Raw genomic sequence first — 26,730 nt, 5'->3', positions numbered from 1 at the left:
CCTTGTAGTCCTTGGAGTATTAAAATCTCACTCAAGTAATCTAGAAGTTAACACGTCAGATTTACTGCACGATACTGCAGAATGCCAATAAAATCCAATGCATCTCTGAAGAGAAGAGACGAAGCAAAGCAACATAGTTGATAAAAGTCTCTCCACGTATCTTCAATGTCTGATTCCTCCAAAGCAGTCACAGGTACTCTCAATACAAGACTGTAAAAAAAGAAGAGAAACAAGTGATCACATGAACTAACAAAGCTCATCCTTCTTCAAAATCCTTCTCTGCCAAAGCCAACACGAGTCTCCTCCTCCTCCTCCTCCTCCTCGATCGTTTGCAAAGTCATTGTCTCCTTTTGCTTCTCTGCCATGCTTGATCAGAAAACTGAGTCGAGGAGCTTTGTCGATCGCTTTGCTCGGAGACACGGAAGGCTTCAGATTCGACAGACATGTACACAATTGCAAACTCGATCAAGACTTTTATAGACGCCGGAGCATCTGGATGATGATCAAATTGTTCCTTGGGAGCAACTCGATCGCGTAGGTGTTTCAAGGAATGCCAGTGGGGGACAACCATAGCATTAGATCTGTCACGTGTTGTTCCCACTTCTAGAAGATCAATGATAGGAACACGGAACATAGGCAAGTTATAATTATTGCTTCTGTAATATAGATATATAAAATAGGCAGAATTATTAAGTAGCTATGACGTGTTCATGATATCATCGTTCGACATTGATTGGCGAGGAACAACGCCAAGCACGCCAACTATTAAGTGTACCTTTATTTCTTCGTCTCCAGATATCTTGGAAAACTAAACTAGCTCCATAGAGGATGCAGAGTAAAGGAGGCACAAGGATGATCTTAACCTGGCCTCCTGCTGCATGTACGATGAGGAAATTACGATATTAAAAGTGTATGTTCTGCACAATTTAACTATGCAAGCTGTAATTCATGCCCTTCGGCAAACCACAATAACAAATGCATGACCATAAACAGCAAATCCTTGCCACACGCATTTCCGGATTAACACCATTAATTGAAGGCTCTCTCCCTCTTGATTAAATCACCAAAACGTTACCCGGCCCAAGGGGCCATGGTTTTGGAACATGCCAATGTCAAGAGGAGAATTGTGTTAACTTTTTTTTGCATTTAGCTGCTAAAACCCAACTCATTGAGTCATTGTTGTAAATGCTGTCACTGTCCTGTCTGTATGCAATTCCTACGAAGAAGAGCTTGCTTGCTTGCATTCATTGGATTTAGAGATTTTGGAGCAAATATTGGTTCTACGTGGGAGTAAATAAGGGACTAAGGGAGAGTTTCCCTCCCCCATGAATTCCACTGAAGTAAACAGGGGGGAGAGAAAGAAGATTTTGAAAGGAGGGGGTTATAAGTGAAAAAAGGGTAAAACTTTAACTCTGTAAGCTTTTTGCCTCAAGTCTCCTCCTCTCCTCGTTATCCGTTTCGCTTCTTTCTCTGTAACCGAAAAGGAGGGAAGAGGGAAGAGGGAAGAGGGAAGAGGGAAGAGACTGCACGGCGGGGAGAGAGACGCCACCGGGACAAGCAAATGCACGAGAAGCCATGTCCGAAGGCACCGAACCCTCCTCCTCTTCCCTAGCCCTCCTCCATCACCACCATCACCACCCACAGCAGCAACAGACGCCGCCGCCGCCGCCGCCTTCGACGGCTTCCCCCTCCGTCGCAGGTGCCATCGTCCGTGGCTATCGAAAGGGCAACTGGACCCTCCACGAGACTCTCATCCTCATCACCGCCAAGCGCCTCGACGACGAGCGCCGCGCTGGCGGGTCATCCTCCTCCGCCCATTGCTCCCCCTCCGCCTCCACCCCTGCCGCTGCCGTGCCCAGGTCGGCGGAGCAGCGGTGGAAGTGGGTGGAGAACTACTGCTGGCGCAACGGGTGCCTGCGGAGCCAGAACCAGTGCAATGACAAATGGGACAACCTCCTTCGCGACTACAAAAAGGTGCGCGGCTACGAGGCCCGTGTCGCGGCCGCCCACGCGGGGGAGTTGCCCTCCTACTGGGCCATGGAGCGGCACGAGCGCAAGGAGCGCAACCTCCCCACCAACCTCGCAGCTGAGGTCTTCGAGGCTTTGACCGACGTCCTAGGTCGCCGCGCTGCACGCCGGGCGAACGCCGCCGCCACTCCCGTCTCTACTCTCCCTCCGGCGCCTATTCCGCTCTCACCGCCTCGATTTCCGCAACCCCCTGTAATCCCGACGGCGCCTCCACCTCTTCCGGAGCCGGCGGCGGCGCCACCCACACTGCCGCCAGGGCATCCGTCCGCTTCGGGTACGCTTTGTTCTCCCATTGATATTACTCGAATACACTGTCAATGAAACCAAATGAAAAGGAAATCTTGCTGAGTCTCGATGGCGATTTCTGATGTTTCCAAGATCAAAAGCTAGTGCGTGTTCCGTTAGGTGTGATATTAAAGATGAAATCTTTCTCCTCTACTCACCGGTTGAACTGGATTCCCTTTTAACCAAATTTCGATAAATAAAGCATGAATTTTTTTTTTTTACCATTGAATCGTATAAGCTATTTCCTGCTGTAAAGCTGAAAGAACAAATGTTGCAAATCGATTCCATTTAATTAAACGGAAAAGTTCAAGATAAAGTGGTGATTTCCTTTCGGTTTAATATTTTTTGAGTTAAAATAGCATTTACAACAGGCTAAAAGCCACTGTTTTTATATGTTTGAATCTACAAAGTGTTGCTTTAAGAAAGTCTTCTTTTTCAGCTCGATCTTGCTCAATGACGCTCATTATCTTCGTAAAGTTGCCATCTTTTCGACTTCGACGTGTCAGAGATCGGATTTTTCTCAACAATTTTTTTAAACTCATGGTACAGTGGAGATGTCGTCGGATTCGTCGGAGTCGGAGAACGACGACGGAGCGGGAACGGCGGAGCCGGAGGCGAAGAGGCAGAGGCTGGGTTCGAGCGTGGTCCGTAGCGCAACGGTTCTGGCCCGCACGCTGCTCGCCTGCGAGGAGAAGCGGGAGCAGCGCCACCGCGAACTGGTGGAGCTGGAGGAGCGGCGGCTGCGGCTAGAGGAGGATCGGACGGAGATGCGGCGCCAGGGATTTGCCGGCCTCATCTCTGCCGTCAACAGCCTCTCCGGGGCCATCCATGCCCTCGTCGCCGATTACCGCAATGGCAACCACCGATGAACCGGACCGGACGCCCCCCGACTCGAACCTGCGCCGACTTGGAATCGTGAGCGGTTCGGTTGTAAATAAATGGCTTTAAAGTGGGTATCAATTTTTTATTATCCGTCTCGTATCGAGTGACGTGGTACGATACCCGCTACTCTATTCGTACCAATTGTGGACCACCACGGCCCGTACATTGAATTCCCAAGAAAAAATATAACTTTATTTTCCTAAAATGCGAAATCTTTAGTTAACAATTATCATGCCTCAAATGTATTCATTCATAAATAAAATATATTTTTTTGCCTGCGTAAAAAGTTTGAACGCGTACTGTTGCGGTCAAAGTGGGGCCCGTCGCTATTGGTCTTTTTGTGCTTCGGTTGGACAAAAGTACCCCTGTCACATATGCTCATTTACAGAGACATCTGGAGATCTCTTCCAGCGAAAGGGACGGCTGGATTTGTCGTGTTCCCATCACAGGGGCGATTTCGTCGCATGAAATACCGCCCATAACGGAGCTGGCATTCATTCGCTGGACCCTGCCCATCTTCTCCCGTTAATGCTACTGGTTTCGCTATCACCCACATTTATCTTCCGAAAGAGCTCGTGGGGTCCAGTTCCAGCGGTCGGGTAGACGAGCAGAGGCTTGTGCGGATCCAAGAGGTGCTGACACTCTTAGCTGCTATTGGCTGTACTATGGTCAAAGGCCAGCTTTGACCAGTGCCATGAGATCCCAAAATTAATTTGTTGCCTAAAATGCCCCTGTCAGGTAGGAAATCCCGGTTTCGCCCCTCTGCACTCTGCCTGTTGTCCTCGCGTCACGTACCGACACGTAGCCCGCGTAACGCCCGTGTTGTCGTTGTGACGGCGAACCGGTGCGATGTAAACGGTAACGGCGTCTGCTCTTTCCCTTTCCTTCCCTTCTTCCTCAACAGCAAGTGAAGGCAAACAGGCTCGTGTACGAATACTGTCCCGAATCATTACGGCCTTTTCTTCCCCTCCTACAGTAGATTTCAATTGCCATCTGAAATCTTTCTCTTTTCTCCTTATTTTTATAAATTTATAGTCACTTGGAAGGTGGAGAATAATTCCCTGAAGTGGAAATTGATGCTGCACTCAGAGCCTCCTTGCGCGAACGGTGATGGAATCAAAGACTGTAAAAAATTTCATATAAAGTTTCTGCTTTACACAGACACTTTATCTACAGTAGTGTACTTTCCATTTTTCCCACCAATTCTAACGTTTAAACTTATTAAAAACAGGGTTGGCATTTGGCAATGCAGTAATATGATGATATGCGTATGTATACGTTGCATGGCAATGAAGTGAAGACAGTGAACTCGCGGTGGCTCTCCGTGCATGTAGATGGATTCAATGCAACTACGACTAGGTGAAATAATGGGGGTGTGGAGGAGAAGAGAGATTGGTGGGTATGAGTAGGAGAGGAGTCAGAAGCAGCAGCGATTGCCTGACACACCACAACCGATGATGCCCGGTGTCTTCAGTCAAACTGCCAGTCATCCTCCACTCCGAACAATTTTTAATATAATTAAAAACAGACGATCTCATCTGCTCCTCCGAAGTCACAAATGATGCACACTAATTTCAGAAAGTAGATGATGGACCGCTTTCTTATGACATCTTAATTATCTTATCAACAATAGGACTTGAATTAGCTTTCATTGAGATTCAACATTTTTTTAAAATTTTTTGGTAAAATAAATTTACTTGTATTGCATTGAATGACCAAATGATTGTGATATCTGAGTGCCTTCCACTTACTCTAGGTTTTTCTTTCTCATCTATCATTGGTTTATATTTTATAATGCATTCATATCAATTTTTACTGCAATGCAGCTAGTACAAAGGTTGCTTATTACCTAAATTCCAAACCTCTCAACTAATGAGAAGGTTTCGGAAGAATAGAACTACTTCACTTTGCATAACAAACAAGGAACCCCGTATCAAATGCCTTTCTTGCTCTTTGCTTTCCATGCACTATGGTTAGAAGAATATGTGGATTAGTCATACAAGCAATGCAGAATTCTCTGAACAATTTGCCATGGTGATCATATGATATAAATTGATATCTCCAACTCTGTTGGTATACTAGGTCATAGCCTGCTTGATAGGATTTCCAAGTTCATCATCTCAGCTGCACTTGATAGAATAATGGCCGGCCGGCGCAACATTAAGAGGTCAGATAGCATTGCTGAGGGCTTGCCTGAAGCTCTAAAACAAATTCGATACCAGATGAAGCGGTGTTTTGCGAGGTACCAATAATAAAAACATTTCTTTTCCTTATAAATTAGAGAAGATATTACAAAACGAATTGCACTCTGTATATGAATCTAGAAAAAAAAAAAGGAGCAGCGCAATGTAAAGCACTTTATTATATCATTGACACATTAATCATGCATTATTTTGAGGAAACAACTCATGCCAATTTGTCATGAAACACATGATCTAGGTATGTTTCAAAGGGGAAGAGAATTATGAAGAACAAACAACTGATGGAAGAGTTTGATAGCACATTGGATGACAAGCATGAGAAGACCAAGCTAATGGAAGGATTTCTTGGCTTGATCATTTGTGCAACTCAGGTTTCAATTCCATCTTGCTCTTTCTCCGTAATCCTCTTAGCTTATCTTAAGGAACGAAAGGTCATATACTACAACAAAAGTTAGATTTTGGGGCATACTTTTTTTTTTTTTTGTGTGTGTGCGCGCGCCTAATTTACGATATCTATAACAGGAAGCAGTTGTCATTCCTCCATTGGTTGCATTCGCTGTGCGGCGATTTCCTGGAATATGGGAGTATGTTAAGGTCCATTCAGAGGATTTGCAAGCTGATGATATCACTGCTTCTGAGTACCTCAAGTATAAAGAAAGAATATATGACGAAACTTGGTAACTATAATATACACTTCACAAATTGCATGGCAATAGCAATGGCAATGTGGTTCATTTTCAAAAACTTGGTGTTCTTTGCAAATTTTGTAGGGCCAATGACGAGAATGCACTAGAGGTAGATTTTGGGGCATTCGATCTGACAACACCTCACCTCACGCTGCCTTCCTCTATAGGAAATGGCATGCAATCCATATCCAAATTCCTGTCATCAAGATTGACTGAGAATCCAAGCAATTCCAAGCCATTGTTCGACTATTTGCTGGCCCTTAATTACAGAGGACAAGTTCGAACTGAAAACATCAGGAAGATCTTTATTATATCTTCTTCTTTTTTTGGCCTTTTCTAATCTTCTGTTTGTATTTGCAGAGCTTAATGATCAATAGCACCCTCAAAACAGTGATCAGACTTCAGACTGCGCTAATCTTGGCAGAAGAGCATGTTCGTGCTCTTCCTAAGAACACACCATTCGACATGTTTGCGCACAGGTGATTCTCTATAAACAAAATGAAACTCGTTGATTCAACACTCATATGCAAACTGTTTTGCAGATTCGAAGAATGGGGATTGGAGAAAGGATGGGGTGACACAGCTGAAAGGGTTAGGGAAACACTCAGTTGTCTCTCTGAGGTCCTCCAAGCCCCAGATCCTGTCAGCATACAGAAATTTTTCAGTAGGGTTCCTACAATCTTTGACGTTGTAATCTTTTCTCCACATGGCTATTTCGGGCAAGCAGATGTTCTTGGCTTGCCTGATACCGGTGGCCAGGTATACGTGTGCAATTCAAATTGAAATTTTGACATTGTCCCTTGAAGCTCGATCGCTCACTTTTCTTAAACTAGAATTTTTATAAGCTTAACTTTTTAACAGGTTGTATACATTCTAGACCAAGTGAGAGCTTTCGAAGAAGAATTGCTGCTCAGGATCAAACAGCAAGGGCTAACAGTTAAACCTCGAATTCTCGTGGTAAGAGGCACACTGAATTCGGATGAGTTCTTAGACTTGTTTATGTCGACAGCCAAGCCAATTAACTGAAAGAAAGAGGTGATGACAGGTAACCAGGCTGATACCGGAAGCCAAGGGGACTAAGTGCAACCAAGAACTGGAAGCAGTTCTGAACACCAAGCACTCGCACATCCTTCGCGTGCCATTTCGGACCGACAGTAAAGTTGTAAGCCAATGGGTTTCGCGGTTCGACATCTACCCCTACCTCGAGCGATATGCGCAGGCACGTTAGTTTTATCCTGAGCTAGATTGTATCGATCGAGAGGTATACTTAAATCTTGTGTGAATCTTTAGGATGCTACTGCGAAAGTTCTTGACATTTTAGAGGGGAAACCAGACCTGATCATTGGGAATTACACTGATGGTAACCTTGTCGCATCTCTCATGGCAAGCAAACTCGGAGTCACTCAGGTAGATATCCGAAAACTAACTTCTCGTGTTTTTTGAATTCGATCACAAGTCGATATTTACTGAAAACAAAGAATCATGAAACCAGAGTACTATAGCTCACGCTCTTGAGAAAACCAAGTATGAGAATTCTGATGTGAAGTGGAAGGAACTGGATGCCAAGTATCACTTTTCCTGTCAATTCACAGCTGATATCATCTCAATGAACTCTAGTGATTTCATCATCACAAGTACATACCAGGAAATTGCAGGAAGGTAAATTTTCTCGAAAAGAAAACTGTCATTACTGAAACTGTTCTTGTTCCGAGAAAGGAATACAAACTTTGGCAATGCAGTAAGGACAGGCCCGGGCAGTATGAGAGCCACAATGCATTCACCATGCCTGGACTATGCCGATTCACATCCGGCATCAATGTCTTCGAGCCCAAGTTCAACATAGCTTCTCCCGGCGCCGATCAATCTGTCTACTTCCCCTACACCCAGAAGCAGAGTCGGATCACTGCATTTCAACCTGCCATTGAGGAGCTCCTCTACAGAAAAGCAGACAATGATGAACACATGTAATATATTCTTCTTCCTAAATTTCAGACACCCGCAAAATTTGAACTTTTCGATCTAACTTTATTCTTTTTTGGGGAAACAGAGGTTTCCTTGCTGATAGAAAGAAACCGATCATCTTCTCCATGGCAAGGCTGGATACGGTGAAGAACATAACCGGGTTGGTGGAGTGGTACGGGAAGAACGGCAGGCTGAGGGAGCTGGTGAACCTCGTCGTCGTCGCGGGATTCCTCGACCCCTCCAAGTCCAAGGACAGGGAAGAGATTAGCGAGATCAAGAAGATGCATGCTCTCATTTCCAAGCACCAATTAACCGGCCAAATACGTTGGATTGCTGCACAGAGTGATCGTGTCAGGAATGGCGAGCTCTACCGCTTCATTGCAGACACCAAAGGAGCTTTCGTTCAGGTAAATTTCTCAACGTTTTTGTTAAAAGTTGAACTTCGATCGAGTTTAGATCATAAAGTTAGGATTTTGACGTGATCGGATCAGCCTGCGTTGTACGAAGCATTTGGTCTCACGGTGATCGAGGCCATGAACTGTGGCCTGCCGACGTTTGCGACCAACCAAGGAGGACCGGCGGAGATCATCGTCGACGGCGTCTCCGGTTTCCACATCGATCCCACCAACGGCGAGGAAGCAAGCAACAAGATTGCAGATTTCTTCGCCAAGTGCAGAGACGACGGCGGCTACTGGAACAAGATCTCCTCCGCCGGGCTGGAACGCATCAATGAATGGTATTAATCCATAAAAATTTGATCATTCGGCTTCATAAATTCCAACTTCTCCACCATTTTTTGTAGCTATACCTGGAAGATCTATGCGAACAAAGTGCTGAACATGGGATCGATCTATAGCTTCTGGAGGAAGCTGCACAAGGAAGAGAAGCACGCCAAACAACGTTACACACAGCTCCTGTTCAATCTCCAGTTCAGAAACATGGTGAGTTAGAAATATAATCTTCCAGTTTAGTAGGCAAAAGGTGATCTTGTCGATGGCATTTGTTCATTTGCAGGCAAAGAGTGTTCCGCTTGCGGTTGATCAAGCAAAGCCGCCGCCTCCAGCGACAGCCAGGATCCTGTCCAGGCCTCCATCTCAGATTACAACAAGGTGAGCCAAGCAGAATTAATAATGATATCATTCGAGAGTTTTACGTATAAATTAATATCGAGGGAATTCTAACTAATGAGATGCTCTGATGAATGCAGGCGCACCCAATCACGAATACAAAGGTAAGAAGATTCATCGAGCATTGCTTTAATAATCCCTGAATTTTGGTTGATTAATTAATTGTTTGGTCTTCTTACTTTGTTATCGTTTTAGGATCTTCGGTTAGTTCATTCATGCATATTGAGGAAATAATTAAATCTGCTAGCTACGGCCACGAGAGATGCTTTAATTCTTCGACTGAAGGTTTGCGATCAAATCAAAAGAAAAGAATGATGCAGGGATGTGTGTATATATTTCAGAGATGTATTTAATAATTTTCGAGGGATTTGTTTGCAATAAATGAATTGGTAGATGTGCGTGCGTTATACCTAGACATTCGAACAAAACAAGTTAAGGCGTTATTTGTAAATTCTTACACTATTAGGAGAAAACTAGAAACCATCCTAAGTTTAAACCCATAAACAAATTGTAAAATTATGAGGGCTAATTCGAGATATTTGAAGCATTGATATTTAAAATTGAAACTCCTCGTTTGACTCCCCCAAACTGGTTTTGAGATCACGACGACGGCGAGCCTCCTCTCTCCTTCCGTTCGCGACGCCATTGCTTGGATCTTCACGCTCTCTCTCTCTTACTCGATCTGGCTGTCTTTGGCCCTCTTCTCCCTCCCCCCAATCTCAAACCCTAACTCCGTCGATTCAGGTATGTTCACTGTTCTTCACGTTTTCCTTGCTTTTATTTGGGCTTTTGATGTCTGCATTCAAGTGGTTGTTCATGTGAAAAATCTCAATGAACTTTTTTGACCGAGTTTTAGCGAAAATAGTTTGACAATCCTAGAGGGCTCAAAATCTTAAACAACGAGTACAGAAGAATTAGGGGACCAGTAGACATTCGCACGGTACCCAATTTATATGAATCTGCGGCCGAGCTGATCTGGTAAAACACTGCAAATTTGTATATAGAGAACTTGAAACTGGGTTTTTGTAAACTAATTATTTCTTATATTGGCTGTTATCTGAGTATTTTCATGTTACTTAATTAGGATATTCAAGTTTATACTACTACTCTTTCACCAAACAAATTGCGTGCATTAACTTGATCATATACATTGAAGATCACGTAGTCTTGTGAGAAGGTGATTATACTAGTGTTTGAAGCTTGCTTTGATTCTTATCATGTATAATCAATAAATTAAGTAAATGACATCCTTAATTGATATGTATAAGAATCTGCAATATTTGTTTAAGAAAAAATGACACTGGAACTTCTCTGTTTGTTATCTTGCATAACAAATAAATGAAGCTCTTCACTGACAAAATTAATACACACACTTTCTGAACAACCTTTCCTAACCTTAACCTAAATAAATGTATTTTATTTTTCCTCCTTCAATTTCGAGGAAAGAGTCCATTTGAAGTAGTCTAAGATAAGAGCCATATGAATACTGTAGACCAAAATGTCAGTGCAATTGCTGCAATCAGATAAGTCCATAGGAAGATGACAGAGGACTCCTCTTGACCAACATCAAATAACTGATTCATTCTAGCTGCATTAAGATTCAAACTCAAGTTTTTCTACAGAAAAAATATCATCAAACATTTGTGTTATATAGAATTGTACCTATGTTCGTGGCTGGTGGCAGAGTAAATTATATCATTAACACATAGCGATACAAAGGGTCATATGTCGTGAATCCTACTTCATATGCTGCTTGTACCACAGCAATTCCGATCAATGGAAAGATCATATACCGAACACAAACTATCGCAAAGATTACCATAGGCTTAATGGTTGACTTGCATATTCCTGAATGTTTCCAAGTTTTAGAAAGACATACAGCAATAACTAGTGCCAAATGATGTAAGTTAAGGCTTTACCTTGTGTCAAGTTTCTACCAAGAATGAGAGTGATGCAGGGTACTGTGCCATCACTGGATCAATCATATAAACGCATCAGGAATGAGTTACTGCTTCAAAAATTATAGATCAAACAGCATGACATGGGTACCCTAGTATTCTGATGGAGTCCTGAACAACTTTGAGCGGTGCAGTCAAACCTATAAAAAGAGGCTTCAACCATGGTACTGCTCCAACTATGAGTCCTATAATCTGAAATAGATCAAAAGCAATAGTGTACTAGAGCTGTTGCATTGAAAACTACTAGTCTGTGAAACAGTTATTCGTGCAAACTGCAAACCTACCGAGGCAACAGTGGGTGGTGCCAACAATTCTTCAACAAAATTTTGCAGAGCTTCTTTCAGTTTGTTCCCCAGGTTCATTCCTTTATCATGAAAACCTCCACTGAGTAATAGTGGGATTTCCTGCAGTGAAAAAAGTGTCAATTATGAATTCTACTCACAAGTTGGACATCATTAGTGTTACTTGCAAGTTTGTTTTCTGCTACTTCCTCCACTGATTTTAGTGAACACTGGAAGGGTGTTTTGATTTGCAGACTCCTTGATGACCTTCCTTCATCAGATTAGCTCCATTAGTGGCAAATCCATGGCTATCTGATTGGTTCCCATGGTACACTTTACCATCCTTCCTAATGAGACTGTAAGTGTATGTCCAGATTTAGAACCCTCCAAGCTGCATTATGATGCCGTTTAGAGAATATCTTCACTGGTGATTAAATCTCAGAAAACATCTTACCGCCATGGAGAAGGAAACGTAGGAGAGGGCACGGGCACTGCACATCGTCTCGTCGCTAAATGGGTTGCCTTTCTCTAGGCAAGCCGCTGGGATAATGATCAGCATCAGGTTGCCTAAGTTACCTTCATTGATACAATATTAAGGATCAGTACCGCTAAAATGTGTGCAAACTGAGATGTGAAGGATTACCTGAAGAGCATGTAGCCACTACTAGGCCCTCCAGATGCTCCTGTGGTTTCAAGAGTTTGACAACAATCCAACCAAGGATTCCCCCAAAGAGGAATACAATCCCAAGATTGACAGGCATGAACCACCTTCAGAAGACAGCAATTATGTTAGTATAAATGATTTCTCGAGAACAAAACTATAGATGTTCAGAAGCACAACTGTGGCGTACAGACCAAGATATGATTTCTTCAAAAGTGACAGTTTTCGATAGACTAGCAAATATCAGAGATGGTGTGAAGATTGAAAACACGATCTGTTTAAAAGCAAATGGTGAGTCTACAAAATAATGAAAAACTCTAGTGTTAAAGAATTACCTTATTCATGTCTCTCCGAGCAGTGGCATGAAGCAGATTACTGTAACCTGATGCAAAAAATCCTCCCAGCATCCCTATGAGAAGGACCTGCATGATTGGTGCAGAGGCCACCAAGAACAATGACCAAAGCCCCATCTTGTTCCTCAAAGTCCACAGGATTCTACTCAACTTCAGCTAGTTGCCTAGCGTTTCGGTTGGTGATGATGACAAAAGACCATTGTATATCATTGATTTGCTTATGTCGTCAAGTTTTTTTGAGGTGAGAGGTTATATTTTTCACATATGCAACACAACTGAACACTCTCAAGTGGACGAGATGTGACTTTCTCCCCATCCAAGCTTCAAATGGTGTACGCTTTCCTAGCGCCTTAGTTGAGAGACGATTTAACAGATAGACAGCATGCCTAACCGCCTCTCCCCAGAACTTTGCCGGCATGTGTGTATCCTTGAGAAGAGATCTTGCCATAGCCATCACGGTACGGTTCCGACGCTCCACAACACCATTTTGTTGGGGTGTGTAGGGAGCCGTGAGATGTCGCTCGATTCCTTCATTTTCACAGAACTGAGTGAACTCTGTGGATAGAAACTCGCCGCCCCGATCTGTCCGGAGTGTCCTGATTTTGTATTCAGTCTTGTTCTTCGTCAAGAATTTGAACTTCTTGAATGCTTGGAATGCATCATTCTTTGCTGCCAATATAAACACCCACATCCACCTTGTGAATTCATCAACAATCAGAAGAAAATATTTGTTACCGACTAGTGTACATGGTAAGATTGACCCGCAAATATCAGCATGGAGAAGTTCCAATGGTTTTCCGCTCTGAAATTTGCTTGATACGAGAATGATGACCTTGCATGCTTGGCGATCACACACACCTCGCAAAGCTTGTTCGGATGGGGCAATGGTGGCACATCAACCGCTAATTTCTTCTCCCCTAACAGCTTCAAGTCATGGAAATTGACATGTCCAAACCTTGCATGTCATAACCAGGTTGGGTCTTCTAAGCTTGCTAGGAGACAGACTTGCTTAAATGTCTTCAAGGTTATCTTGTACAAGCGATTTTGTGTTCGCTTTACTAGCATCAAGAGCTTCCCGCTCCTATCAATCACCTTCATGGTATCTCCTTCCATGTGCACCTCGTTCCCAGTTTCTGTCAATTGACCGAGACTTATGATATTACTACAAAGTTTCGGAATATAGTATACCTCGTGGAGAGCCTTTCGATCGCCGTTCTTGCATTCGAACACAACCGTCCCCTTGCCCATGATCTCAATGGTTGATCCATCGCCAAAACTCACCCTCTAGGTGATGGTTCATCTAGTTTTTGAAACTTCTCACAATGGCCAGTCATGTGGTTGCTGGCACTGTTGTCAAGGTACCAGACGTCTTTATCTTCTCCTTTCTTAACGTTGCGATACATCTCCGGTAGAAACCTGTCTTCACTGAGTATAATGATATCCTGCCGCTCATGCCTAATGTGAGACTCCTCGTGGGACACGATCATCATCAGTGCTGACTCTTTATCGGTGGCGCAAGTGAGGTGAGCCTCATCATCACGATGCTTGTTGTAGCATTCGGATGCATAATGCCCTATTTTCTCGCAATTGAAACACTTTATATGGTTCTTGTCTCGAGTGCCATTGTTGTCGCCGCTTGTCCCTCCTGCACTGTCTTGGTGTTGCGTACCACGCCCACGACCACACCCTCGCCCACGCCCACGCCATTTGCCACGACTAGGGCTGCTCAACCCACGCCCCTTTCCTCCTGACGAAGTGTCCACGTTGCTTCCCTTTTGTCGCATTTGCCATGTGGCATGAGTAAGTAGGAGCTCTCCTTCAGTGTCGTTTTTGTTGCCATGTAATCGTAGTGTTCGTTCCTCATACGCCTTCAGTCGTGCAATAGTCTTCTCAAATGGTATCGATCGTCTCAAGATCGTGAAACTGCTCAATACAGGCAATAATAGGGAAGAACTTATTAGGGACAGAATCGAGCAACTTCTTTACCAAATATGAATCTTCAAGCGTGGCACCAAGAGTGGAGAACTTGCTTCTCATAGCGTTGAGTTTGCCAGCAAACTCATCAATCGTATCAGTCTCCTTCATCCGGAGGGCGTCAAACTCGCTTTTCAACGTTTGTACGCATGCCTTCTTCACTCGATCACTACCAAGCTACCTCATCTTGAGGTTGTCCCAGACTTCCTTCGTCGTCTTTTTTTTTGCGATCTAGAGAAGCATGTCTTCGGGGACACACTGCAAGATGTATGCACGTGTCTTTTTATCCTTCTTTGCATCCACCTGGGCTCCTTCCGCTGGCTCCACCGCCTCCCAAACATTCTGGGCATCAAGAATCGCTTCTGTGTTTATTGCCCACATACTATAATTGTAAGGACTTAGCATCGGATAGGGAAATGATACTCCGCCATTCTCCTTCGCAGCAACTGGTGGGATGCCCGATATTTTGTGAAATCGTGGATTCTTGGGTGTTTTATACCACCAAGGCTCTGATACCATATGTTGGCTTAGAATTGATGAATAACACACCCAAAGTACACACTAATATGCAAGAGGAATAGAGCAAAGAGAGATTTTTTACTTCTGTTTAGAAACCTTACACTGAGATTCCTTAAATACGTGAAAGAAAAGACTAATTCAACTAATTAATAGGAAAGATTAACATCACTAAACCATGAAAATAGGAGAGACTAATTCCACTAGTTAATCCCTTAAAACTAGGAAAGAATAAGACTACTAATGCAAGGAGGAAAAAAACACGTAGTCACTACTTATCATGTCCGGATTATATGCTTACACAAACCACTTCTGCCGGTGGCCGGAGCTCCGGGGAGATGCCGGAGATCCGATGGGCATAGGTAGATGCAGATTCAGGCTGATTTGGGAAGAAGGCTGGTGGAAATCAAGGATGGAAAGTGACTCGTGCCCAGATTTTTCCACACTCTCAGTTTTGAACCTCACCAGATCTGTTTTATGCCATTTACTGCTGATGGCCGGAGCTCTTGAGGGAAGCCGGAGCTTCGATAATATCATGTACGGTGCCGATAGGGGTTGAAGTGGGAAGAGGAGTGCTGTCTCCCCTTTGAACAGCATTGCTAGAAGATGTGCAGTCTGGTTCGGTCCTATTCTGAATTGCATCAGTTTTTTCAAACCACCTGTGCCAGTGGCCGGAGCTCTAGGGTGGTGCCGGAGTTCTGATGGGTTCATGATGGTGCAGCTTGGGGCTGAAGTGGGCTGAGAAGTGCAGATTTTCTACAGCAGATTGGTCACTACAGGGGCTGTCAGTTTGGATTTTGTTCTCTGCTGCGGTTACCAGCTGGAGGTTGCTGTGGAGATGATGAACAGCATTGCTAGAAGATGTGCAGTCTGGTTCGGTCCTATTCTGAATTGCATCAGTTTTTTCAAACCACCTGTGCCAGTGGCCGGAGCTCTAGGGTGGTGCCGGAGTTCTGATGGGTTCATGATGGTGCAGCTTGGGGCTGAAGTGGGCTGAGAAGTGCAGATTTTCTACAGCAGATTGGTCACTACAGGGGCTGTCAGTTTGGATTTTGTTCTCTGCTGCGGTTACCAGCTGGAGGTTGCTGTGGAGATGATGAGCCGGAGGCAGCCCTATCATATAGCGATGATGACCGATGTTAGTGGTAGTGAAATGAAAGTCTTGGTGCATAATAGAAATGAGAATAGATTTTTTTATAAATTGGAATGAGAATGAATTTAATCATTCTATCGTTGTTGTTTAGTTTAGAAGTTGAAATTAAATATGATTGTAAATATTGTTGTTTTGTTTATCATAAGTTTGAGAATACAAATACAACAAATATCATATTTGTCCTTAAAACAAATAATAATATTCCTAAAGATTTTTATATATTTTGTCTTCAAAATTATTTTTATGGTATTTTATAATTATTTTTTATTTACTATTCCTAGTAACTTGAAGCATATTTTATTACCTTAGTATTAATTACATATTTTTATTTAGTTGGTTACGTATCTAATTATGTTATTTAATTGAATTTTGTATTTAGTTGAGTATTTTAGTTAAGTGTTTTAAAAATTTTAAAGGATGTTTAAAATAATTTTTAAAAGAGTTTTTAAAGGTTTTAAAAATAATTTTGAAAGATTTAAAAAGGTATTTTTAAAAAGGTTTTTTTTTCAAAATAAATTTTAAAAGATTTTTAAAATAATTTTTATAAGAATTTTTAAAAAAATTAAAAGGTTTTAAAATAATTTTTAAAAGGATTATTAAAAGGTTTTAAAAATAATTTCTAAAATATTTTTAAAAGTTTTTTTAAAAATAATATATTGTTAATTTAATTAAGATTTTAAATTTAATTAATTTAATTTATGGTTTTAATTTAATTAAGACACTCGATGAGAATGAATTCTAAGTCCATTGTTTGGATTACAAAATTATTATTATCAAACCCATTAATCAAACAATTTAAATTTCTATTATTCCATTCCTTTCCAAACCCTAAACCAAATGGAGTTACCTATTTAAACCCCTTCCTTAACCCTACCGTCCACGAATCCAACCATGGATCCCCACCGCCGCGCCGCCGCGACCTATGCAGTTGCTGCTGCGACCTTTATAGCTCCCGCCCCCGTCCGCGAGATAACTGCCGCCGTGGCCCACGCAACTGCCGCCGCGGCCCGTGCAGCCGACAACGCGGCCTGCGCAGCTGCAGCCGATGCAGTTGCCGCCGCGGCCAACGCAGCTAACGATCCCGTCAGCGACCCAGCTCCTGCCGTCGTCGTCCCCGTCGCCGCCGACCCCGCTGATCTCGCCGTGATCCCATCAACAAGGCCATCCCGTCAACAACCCCCACTGATCCCGTCAGCAACCCTCGCCCCCCGTCGATCCCTTCGAAAACGTCGCCGCAACTGATCCGAATTGATTACTAGTAGTTACTTTCTTCTAATAGAAATACATTTTTATTTCATTCCCATAAAGTAATTGTTTTATCAATTTGTTTCTGGGAATCAAATGACAGATACATAGTAAACACAATTCTGAGCCGATTCCTTGCTTTGTTATCATTATACAACACCTATTATATCAGGACTCCTAGCTCCTATGGTCTTCCAAATGAGACTACATTTGCTCTAGACCTCTTAGAGAGGTTGCAATTCTTTGACGTAAACAAATGGATGATTCTACTTAACAGGAAATAAGTCGGATTTTTTTTTTTTAGAAAGGAAGAAGATGAACAGAAAATGCTATTATTCAACATAAGTTTGAATCCATATAACAGGACTGTTAGGAGAGCTTTAACCTTGTTGCTCTTATTTGAATGGGGAAGAATCTCAAATCCAATGTAGTGTGAAGGCACATCATGTGCAAGAACAAAAAAAAACTGACACAAACACATAAGATGTGTGAAGGCACATCTTGTTTTTGTTCAACTTTTTTTTAAATCAATTTCACAGGGCTCCAGCAGTCTTTTCCTATCATCCTCTGAAGGGCAAGGTGGTGCAGACATCTCAGGATTAGATGACAGCATAGCCTTCGAGCAGGAAGTTGTGAAGCACATGGAAACTAATGTCACCAGTGCTATGCAGCTCCTTCAGAACAAAGGACTCTGCCTCCTGCCAGTAGGTCTAGCCACTGCAATCTCAACCAACAAGGGCACCTCCACTGCCATATCACAAACTGATGATAAGGCACAGTTCCAAAGTCAGTGGGTGTGATGGAACCTTGGTTAAAGAAGAAGCTCACCAATTGGATGATAAAGCAAGATAGTCACACCAGAGCGGATTTTTGATCTGGATTTTTGAGTTAATCTGATACCAATTTAATGGTATCAGAGCCAAGTTTTATGATGCCTATTTTTGGTATTTGGGTTGTTTTGTTTTTCCTTTGTAATTTGGTTCCTCGATGTGACTTTCGAGTTTTGGGACCAGACAGCGGCAAGACATCTCCAAGCTATAGGAGGTATGTTTGTAAATTGTTATCATACATATTTATTAGTACTTGGTTAGTTGTTTATACCATGTATGATTTGTGGTGTCAGTCATTGGTTATATCAGATATGGTGATATGTTGTCTTTTGATGATCTATTAGTGGATATTAGACTTGATGGTCTATTATTTAGTCCTTGATGTTGATAGTGACTTAAAGAGTATAATGCCTTGATATTTATGGAGTTGGTGATTTTAGTTGAAGATTAGATTACAGATTTTGTGTCAGTGATCTTATTTTTGGGTATGTTTGTTGTACGGATATGAGGAGTCCTTGATATTGCTATTTAGGTTTACAATGCCCTAGTGATTTTTATGGACCCGATGTATAGAGTATCGATTTACTTGCGTTGGTTTGGTTAGTAGAGGATTGATTTACTCTTATTAGCTTGATCAGTAGGAGATCGACTTACTTTTTCATAGGTCTAAGGCTCCCTGTATATATAGCAATTATGGAAAGGGAAAATGTAGAGGATGATATTGTGAACTTTGAAGTCTGATTCTCTGTGTGTCAACAAGTGAAGGCAGAATATCAGAGTGGCGCAGTGGAAGCAAGATGAGTCCATAACCCACAAAAGCATCCTTTTCGGTTAAGAATTTGATCATGACACTATGATGGACTAGTATTGGTGTGTTATTTGGTTGTTATTCTTAGATAAGGATTCCTGAGTTAGTAGTAAATTTGAGGATCAAATTTTTATTAGTGGGGGAGAATGTAAAATACGGTAGCAAAATAATAATTTAAAATAGGGTTATTTGACAAATAATCTTATTGGAATTTTTAGGAATTTTTCTGGAATTAATCGGAGCACGTACGACGTATTTTGAGGGGATGCATTTATGGGCTCAAGAAAAAATCTATTTGGAATACCCGGAGATGGGAGTTGATTGAGAAACTAATTTAAGGCTTAATCAAATATACCTAGGTTTATAATTTCCTTCTTCCCCCGTGCCCTAGCTTCCCACACAGCGTCGCGCCTCCTTCATCCTCGAGCCCCCCTCCCTCTCGCGAACCTTCTCCTCAAAACCCGCCGACTACAAGCCCCGACGAGCTCCCTCTTCTCCGTGCCCTAAACCCCCACGCGATCTCTTCCCCGAGCCTCATCCTCGCGACCGCGGGGCGCTGCACCTCTGCCGTTTCCTCTCGCGCACATGCGTAGTTTGTCGTCGTGTGCGATCAACAGCCAGCGGCCGCCGCCGCTGGCACTTGCCCGCCACGAGCCACCTTCCCACCTCATTGCTCCGATTTCCATCCACGAGCAGGCCACCTCTGCGCCTGCTCCAGCATGTGGCATTGTTCCGACGCTGCGCCTCTGTGTTGTGTAGGACCACTAGTGCTTATCCTTCTGCCCCTTTGCCTCTCTGTCGGCGCACACCACAGCTGATCTCCAGTCCACCACCGTCTCCAACTCAATTAGCAATATAGTGTTCTCGTGTCCCCGCCATCGCCATGGTCGAAGAAAAAAAAACAAGAAACGGTAACAACATTTAGGTAAGATTTGTTTCAGTACCTAGTTAATAAAGGATTTGTTCCATTGTTGTATTGGATTGGTTAATTAGATTAAGATCCAATGAATATTGGTTTGATGCAGAGAAGAATTTGGTTTGGTTGCATTGGATTAACTCTAGTACTAGAAATTGGAATTGTTATCAAAGGATAATGGATTGTTTAGTGTTGAACTAATTTAACTCTAGTTTAATTGGTGAATCGTATCAGTAAGACCTAAACATTGAGTAGGGGAGGTTAGTCGAAGATTATGTTTGATTAAGGTTTCCCCTAATTAGTTTGAGAATTGGTATTAGCTATTTGACTCATATGAAGATAGCTAATTTGTGTACGTTGGTGCAGGACATTGATTGAGACGGTTGACGTAACAGGACGTGATTTGGTTCAGACTATATAGTAAAGACGGGTACTTCTTGCTTTGTTTCTAGTACTTTGACCTTGGTGCATGAACTATTTTGGATAAGAAGTTATTTTTACCTTGACTCCACTCTTATTTTCCTGCACTTGATACTTCCACGCGATCTTTAAGAAATTCGTTTTCATATCTATACAGTCTCTTGTTGTTGTCCATGATCAGTAGCAGATACTAGATATCATGTTTGTATGTTTTGATTGTTGTTTATTTATGTACTATATTGAGCATGCTAGCTTCATGTAGCATACCTAATTTGTACTGATATTTGTATGATGATTGTTGTATTTGGCGCATCATGTCATGTCATGCATGTCAACGACCAATTCTCTCTTGCGGTCGAGAGAGTTGTTAACCAGGGCAGCATCCTCGGCCACTCGAGAGAGTGGTAGCTGGAGTTGATGCCGCTTGTCCTGTCGTGCCGCACTCGGCCACTCATGGATAGTGGTAGCTCGAGTTACGAGCAACAGGGACCCCGTCGCAGATGTAGCTTGTTAGCTACTATGCAACTGTCCCCTCGACCACTCATGTGAGTGGTAGCTGGAGTGGTGTACAGTCTGTCACTGACCCCGCCTCTCGACCATACAGGGGTCATGGTGCAGAGAGGTGGGCGGGAGTGACCATCCGTGCATACGCTATTTTTATACTTGCTTTGGCTGCTACTGTTTATATATGCCGTTATTGCTTACTTACTGCTGTTACTCACTTATGTTGCTATGCTTGCTTATGTTGAGATGTACCCTTGTTGTAGGTGTTTAGTCCTTGGTTTACTTATTGGAAGTTTGTATATACCTTGCTTATTACCTCTGTAGTTATGAGCAATACTGTAGCAGATTAGTACTACTTCTGACATTCTATTACTAGCCTAGGATATGGTTTCAGGTATGAGCATTTATTATAGTTTTGTTTTAGTATCTGCTATTCCCCTTTTGAGACTGTATACTCTTGACTCACTTACTATTTGTATATTATGTTCATGCACTATATTTCCTTACCCGCTGAGTTCCAATACTCACCACCTCGCAAACTGATTTTCTTTCTCCAGGTAGCAGTAGATGATTCATGGATGCTTGGAGGGATGTTGGCTGCCAGTCCTGGGTTCTGCGTTATATCGATTTTATTTTCGCTTTACTTGTGTTTTTAGTATACAACGATTTTGGTATTATATGAATTGGTCTGTGTTTGGAGTTTGATTCGTGGTGTTTTGCTTTCGTACTCTTGTGGTTGTGTAAGCCTAATTGGCTAGTAAACTTTAGTTGTGGATTGTGGGTTTCTCTGTGTTTTCTGCTGTGCATGATTACTTTCAGCCATGTAAGTGTTATTAAACTGCGTGATTGTGTTTATTTTGTTCCAGTCGAGTGGACTGATGATATAAACTGCGTGGTTGTGTATATATTCTAGCCGTATGTGGCTGATGTATATTTTGGATGTAGTAATGCGTCAGATTGTCACCCGTATAACAAGAAAAAAGCTAATAGACAACGCTTTAAAAGCGTTGTCTATGTGGCTGAAAAACGTTGTTAAAAGCATTGTTGTTAAAAGTATGCTCAAAGACAACGCTTTAAAAGCGTTGTCGTTTGTAGCAAAGACAACGCTTTTGCAACGCTTTAAAAGTGTTGTCATTTTTTGTAAAGACAACGTTAAAGACAACACTTAAAAAGCGTTGTCTTTTTTAAAGACATCACATAAAAAGCGTTGTCTTTTTTAACAAAGACAACAGTTTCACAATGCATAAAAAAGTGTTATTTTTTTTTAGCAAAATACAAGAAGTTTTAAACTATTATCTTTTAATACCAAAGACAAATAAAAGATAAATGAAAATTAATCTACTTCAATCAACAACATATTATTAAATAAACAACTGAGATAAATATATAAATTATCATCGTTACACTTCTATAACAAACATAATTACTCGCATACAAAGAAATTTTAATTAGAAGATACTCAAAACTAGTCCTATCAACTACATCTTATTACATGAACTTAAAGGATCTTGATAGATGCTACTTATCCTCTTATAACTTGAATTCTCTTTACTCATTGGCTTTAATCATCTTCTCGTTTAAATACCAAAGCCTTCTTGATAGTTCTTCGTCGAAGTACTTTCCAGTCACACTCCTGAGGTTCGGATGCAATGCCACATAACATGTAGTTGCTGCTCCTGTAATCACGGAAATGTAGATAAATGAAATAGATCAAGTTCTCATAACATCAATGACTATCATATTCAATGAAAATAAGAACATAGCATCACCTAGAATTTGGAAAAAAAAAACAAACGAGAAGAGAGAAGTTAATTCCCTGGCCCTTTTTGTCTCCTCCAGTCTCAAAGTGTTTGCATCTCTAAGAGAACAAAATAGATATTAGCTATAGGTGGAAAAATTACAAAGGATAGAGAGGTAGAATATCAATACAAACTTTTATTGGATGATGTGAATAATGCTTACAGCTCTGGCATTGAAGTGTCAACACAATCTTCTTTGTTGTTTTGGCCTGAAAAAAGAATTAGTTATATTGCTTACAATTTTATATAGTTGAGCATTAAATACAACTATGAATTTGTTTCAAGAAACTAGGCTCAAAACAAAAAACTTCATTGTCTCTAACCACTAAAACTGGACTATTATTTCGACCGCACCACACGATTATGAACTGATTATATATTGGAAAGACAATAACAACAACATGGACACATCAGTAAGAACTCAGAAACTAGAGAGATGTATAGGAAGCTTATGTCTTCTTCATTAAAGCCTTCTCGACTTAGCGCTTCTTAGCAAACATCTTCCTCTTAATTCCTAGAACCTGTAAATAAATCGTAAACCTTTAAGACAGTTCCACACACATGGAAAATCCTTGAGTTAGAAGTAAATACCAGAGTTAAAAAAAAACCCATCCTTTTGGCAAACGCAAACTCTCATGGACCACATAAAAAAATCCAAATAAACTATTCTCTTAGCTTCTCTGGTCAACTTTGATCATTGTTCCTTATTCTGTAACTTCTTGACATTGTTAATCCTCATCATTTGCAATGACTTAACAAACCTCGCACTTCTCATATCATCTTCTGACAATTGTGGAACTTGATCCTTTTTTCCTTTTTCATATGTTGACTTCCTTTGGCTCATTTCATCTTCTAGCAGAATTTTATGCCCAAACTATCTAAATTGTACTTGGCCATGTTCACAGGGATGAGGAGTTGTTAGGTCAAGGCCTTGAATTGAATGATGACTTGCAAAATGTACTTGCAAAGCACGATGCTATTGCTTCTGGTTCACCTCTGCAAGCTGGTGCATCTGAGTTGATCGAAAGGGACCCTGTGGCACCTCAACCTACAAAACCTGAAGTCTCTGAATCCCTTCCAAGAACTCCAATTGTGCCTCAATCTGCTAGTCAGTGTGATGAGGAAGAGGAAGGCGAAGACGATGATTATGCTCAGTCAGCTCGCAGGTTAGTTTTAGGTAGCTAATCTACCATATTTAGAAAGAAAGAAAAAAGACTGGTTAAAAACTTGTCTGTGCTTGTGAAGGAACTCCAAAGTCAATCCACCAAATTCTAGAAGCAGCTCCATTGCAACCAGTGATCATTTGGGCTCTCGAAATGGAACTGATGTTACAGCTTCCTCCATAGCAGGAAGCATGGAGGCATCATCACCTCCTTCAGCCAGTAATGTTCCAGCACTTCCTGATCCTCCAACTTCAGTTAACACTTTCACCAAAGAACAAGACAAAATCATCCTTTTGAGCATTACCTTGTCAAACCCATCACCACCCACACTCCTTTAACTCCTACAACGTCTGATCAAAATGTATCAATTATGCCGATGTCGATAGCAATGCCAATGCCAATCCATTTGAACCAACTCAACTCTTAGCTTTCAATGTTTTGAAGCTAAGAGAAGGGACTGCTTACTTGGATCTGAACTTCATTCGATCTAGTTCCCTTGAAGCTAATCAGAGAAAGGGGAGGACGGGTACCTGAAACGGAGGTGAGCAGCGCGACCATGCTGCGGTAAAGCATAGTGAGGCCCTCCCGAGCGACGATTCTATGAAGGAGGTCGATGCCCGAGATGGATCATCGGGCAAGGGCAAAGGAATTTGAGGAAGCGAGAGTCGGCGGTGGCTGTTGCAGGTGGATACGGAGCGTGTCGAGTGGATAGCTGAAGGTGACCCTGACCATGCCGTTGATGCCCCCCAACTATTCACCAAGAACTCCGTCCAGAACTCCATGATCTTCTACTCTCATGTACACCTCCCTCTTGCCCTAAAAAAAACTTGCACAGCCAAAGGGGGAGCCGATCCTGAAACCTACCAAGGAGGCAGCTTTGCACTCAATCGCTTACTTGTACCCAAAGATAGGCAAGGATGGAGACGAATGAGGAAGGGGGCGGAAACATTGGTTCTCCTCCTCCTGCGCTTGTGCTGGGATCAAGAAGTTGACGAAGACGGAGATGGAGCTTAGGGTCAGTGGTTTCGGCGAAGGGAGTTTGCATGAAAGGAGATCGCGAGTTAGGAGGCCAGATTGCTAATTTAGGTTTCGGCGAGTGACGGTTTTTTGTTTTCGGCGTGAGGCTTTGTTGCGTGTGGGAGGATGTGTTGCGGAAAAATAATTGGGTAAGTTAAAAGTTTTAGTCAAATATCAATTGGTGGTTTAAAGACTAATAAAATTGTTAATAGACAATGCTTTTTTTAAAAATATTGTCTTTGACCCATAAAAATCATTAATAGATAACGATTTTTGTCTATTAGTTAGAAAATAAATAGATAGACAACGCTTTTCACTAAAAGCGTTGTTAAAAAAAAATAACGCTTTTTTAAAAAAAAACGTTATCTTTTAAGTGTTGTAAAATCTAATTTTTCTTGTAGTGGTATAGGGGAGATGCTGTCGGATTTTTGTTTCGCGGGGACTTTTCTGGGGCGTGACAACAGATTTACGAGAGATGAGTGTAAGTGTTTACCGCTTACATTTTTATTTATGCGTTTAGAATTACTACATTGGTATCAAATTCTACAGCATGATGATGCATGTTTGAAATATATGATGATGTTCATATTCTCTGTTCATCCCTACCTCTGCGTTGAATCATTTTTTATTGCTTGGCTCTGTTCGTTTTGGTTGCTAGACAAAAATGAAGTTTGTCTCTGTTTTTGTTTTTTCTTTTGCTGTAGCTAAGCAAGATCGAGACACAATCGTGATCTGCCACAGTCGCCGACACCGAGAGAAATCGTGATCGACGGCTGTAATTAGGCCTCGAGGGAACACCCACGGAGTTTATCTCCGATTTTAGCTGGTGGCTATGCTCTTGGCCATCGTGGCTGGTGATCGAGTTTGTCGTGGTTGAGGCAGCGGGCGGCGTGAGTGACGTGCAGCGAACAAAGCGGCGAGAAAAAAGGGAAACAAATTCACGAAGCACAATGCTTTGGGGAGAAAAAGTTTTGTTTAAAATAAAAAAATAACGTTTTCCCCTTTTCTTTTGTATACATGCGGTAATTAATTAGAAGATTAATTTACCATATATGATAAATGAGCTAGAAAATGGGATAGACCAATTTTGATCCAATTAGATTTGTTCTAATGGGTCAGACTTCATTCAATAGGTATTGGTTTGATCAACAGACCTAAGTTTAATCAATGAGTTTGACATTGGTTGAAATGGACTTAGATTAAACAATAACATAACATAGGTACAGAAAATCTCTGCCCAATTAGATTATTTCTAATGAGGACAATAGACCACGTTTAGGATCTGGATTCCCGATCGATCGGTCCAATGGGTCAATCAACTTAGACTCCTAAAAATCGAAACGATTTATTTTTCTTGATTTATTATATTGGCACTATGCTTGTATAAATTGAATTAAGTCGGTTTTGTACTGGTTAATCGGTTTTGTTCTGACTTATTTAATTTCAATTTTTCAGATAGCTAGTCGTGATATATGACAACATGAGTTTCGGGAGGAGATTAAGGAGCTTAATTATGCCCCGGTTTATGGAGTCGGATGGCTTATTGGTTGGCTCGATCGGTTGTTCGAAACTCGTGCGAGAAGACTTTCCCGTCCAAGACACACAGAAGATGAGATCTGGTCTATTCACTGTCGAAAAATCTTAGGCAGATAGCACTCCAACTTTGGGATGATTCCGATGGGCGCATCTCATATTCAAAGATGTGCAGACAATTACTTCATTTTGCTTGGGGTCCTGAGGAATCAGAAGAGGATTCAAAGGAGGATCCCGACGAATCTGAGGAGGATTCAGAATAAGATTTCGAAAAATCAGAGGAAGATCCCGACGAATCCAAGAAGGATTCAAAAGAAGATCCCCAAGAATCAGAGGAGGATCCGAAAGAGTGTAGAGAATCCAGAGATGGATCCAATTGTGAATCCGATGGAGAATCCTAAAGCTATCCCACCTGAGATTACTCCAAA

At 41.9% G+C, this 26,730-nt stretch overlaps 4 protein-coding genes and 1 long non-coding RNA gene across 10 annotated transcripts; 4 read left to right on the top strand and 1 right to left on the bottom strand.

The window, feature by feature from the left end:
• Positions 1-1,252: 1,252 nt before the first annotated feature.
• On the top strand, positions 1,253-3,400 carry LOC122036099 (trihelix transcription factor ASR3-like). The gene is made up of 2 exons (XM_042595292.1): positions 1,253-2,302; positions 2,863-3,400. The coding sequence occupies exons 1-2, from the start codon at positions 1,576-1,578 to the stop codon at positions 3,180-3,182; spliced, it is 1,047 nt and encodes a 348-aa protein (XP_042451226.1). The 5' UTR covers positions 1,253-1,575; the 3' UTR covers positions 3,183-3,400.
• Positions 3,401-4,057: 657 nt separating this feature from the next.
• LOC122036098 (sucrose synthase 7-like) lies at positions 4,058-9,622 on the top strand. The gene is made up of 19 exons (XM_042595291.1): positions 4,058-4,122; positions 4,231-4,320; positions 4,427-5,437; positions 5,635-5,767; positions 5,919-6,073; positions 6,167-6,359; positions 6,443-6,561; positions 6,625-6,841; positions 6,944-7,039; positions 7,128-7,301; positions 7,373-7,489; positions 7,575-7,741; positions 7,822-8,046; positions 8,130-8,451; positions 8,536-8,780; positions 8,847-8,985; positions 9,059-9,153; positions 9,252-9,275; positions 9,367-9,622. The coding sequence occupies exons 3-19, from the start codon at positions 5,337-5,339 to the stop codon at positions 9,377-9,379; spliced, it is 2,535 nt and encodes an 844-aa protein (XP_042451225.1). The 5' UTR covers positions 4,058-4,122; positions 4,231-4,320; positions 4,427-5,336; the 3' UTR covers positions 9,380-9,622.
• Positions 9,623-9,762: 140 nt separating this feature from the next.
• On the top strand, positions 9,763-11,774 carry LOC122036080. Its single transcript, XR_006127316.1, has 2 exons — positions 9,763-9,915; positions 10,028-11,774. It is a non-coding gene; the product is annotated as an uncharacterized LOC122036080 (long non-coding RNA).
• Positions 11,775-16,898: 5,124 nt separating this feature from the next.
• LOC122036081 (translation initiation factor IF-2-like) lies at positions 16,899-21,596 on the top strand. Its single transcript, XM_042595275.1, has 2 exons — positions 16,899-17,325; positions 21,348-21,596. Exon 1 carries the CDS (start codon positions 16,959-16,961, stop codon positions 17,307-17,309), a length of 351 nt encoding a protein of 116 aa, XP_042451209.1. The 5' UTR covers positions 16,899-16,958; the 3' UTR covers positions 17,310-17,325; positions 21,348-21,596.
• Positions 21,597-22,151: 555 nt separating this feature from the next.
• LOC122036115 lies at positions 22,152-24,896 on the bottom strand. Of its 6 annotated transcripts, none has more exons than XR_006127320.1 (5): positions 23,181-24,896; positions 22,913-23,110; positions 22,724-22,798; positions 22,560-22,648; positions 22,152-22,466 (listed from the first exon to the last, which is right to left on the bottom strand). XR_006127320.1 is itself a non-coding variant. In XM_042595327.1 (4 exons), the coding sequence occupies exons 1-4, from the start codon at positions 24,532-24,534 to the stop codon at positions 22,352-22,354; spliced, it is 531 nt and encodes a 176-aa protein (XP_042451261.1). In that variant the 5' UTR covers positions 24,535-24,896; the 3' UTR covers positions 22,152-22,351. The 6 variants fall into 6 exon arrangements, 2 of the variants coding, with proteins under 2 accessions (XP_042451261.1, XP_042451262.1); XR_006127321.1 differs by having other exon boundaries at positions 22,753-22,798; XR_006127318.1 differs by having other exon boundaries at positions 22,724-23,110.
• Positions 24,897-26,730: the final 1,834 nt, after the last annotated feature.

Source organism: Zingiber officinale, unplaced genomic scaffold (genome assembly GCF_018446385.1).
Source record: "Zingiber officinale cultivar Zhangliang unplaced genomic scaffold, Zo_v1.1 ctg133, whole genome shotgun sequence".
NCBI lineage: Eukaryota > Viridiplantae > Streptophyta > Magnoliopsida > Zingiberales > Zingiberaceae > Zingiber > Zingiber officinale.
The sequence above is the reverse complement of the archived record's forward strand: the minus strand, read 5'-3'. Positions and strand labels throughout refer to the sequence as shown.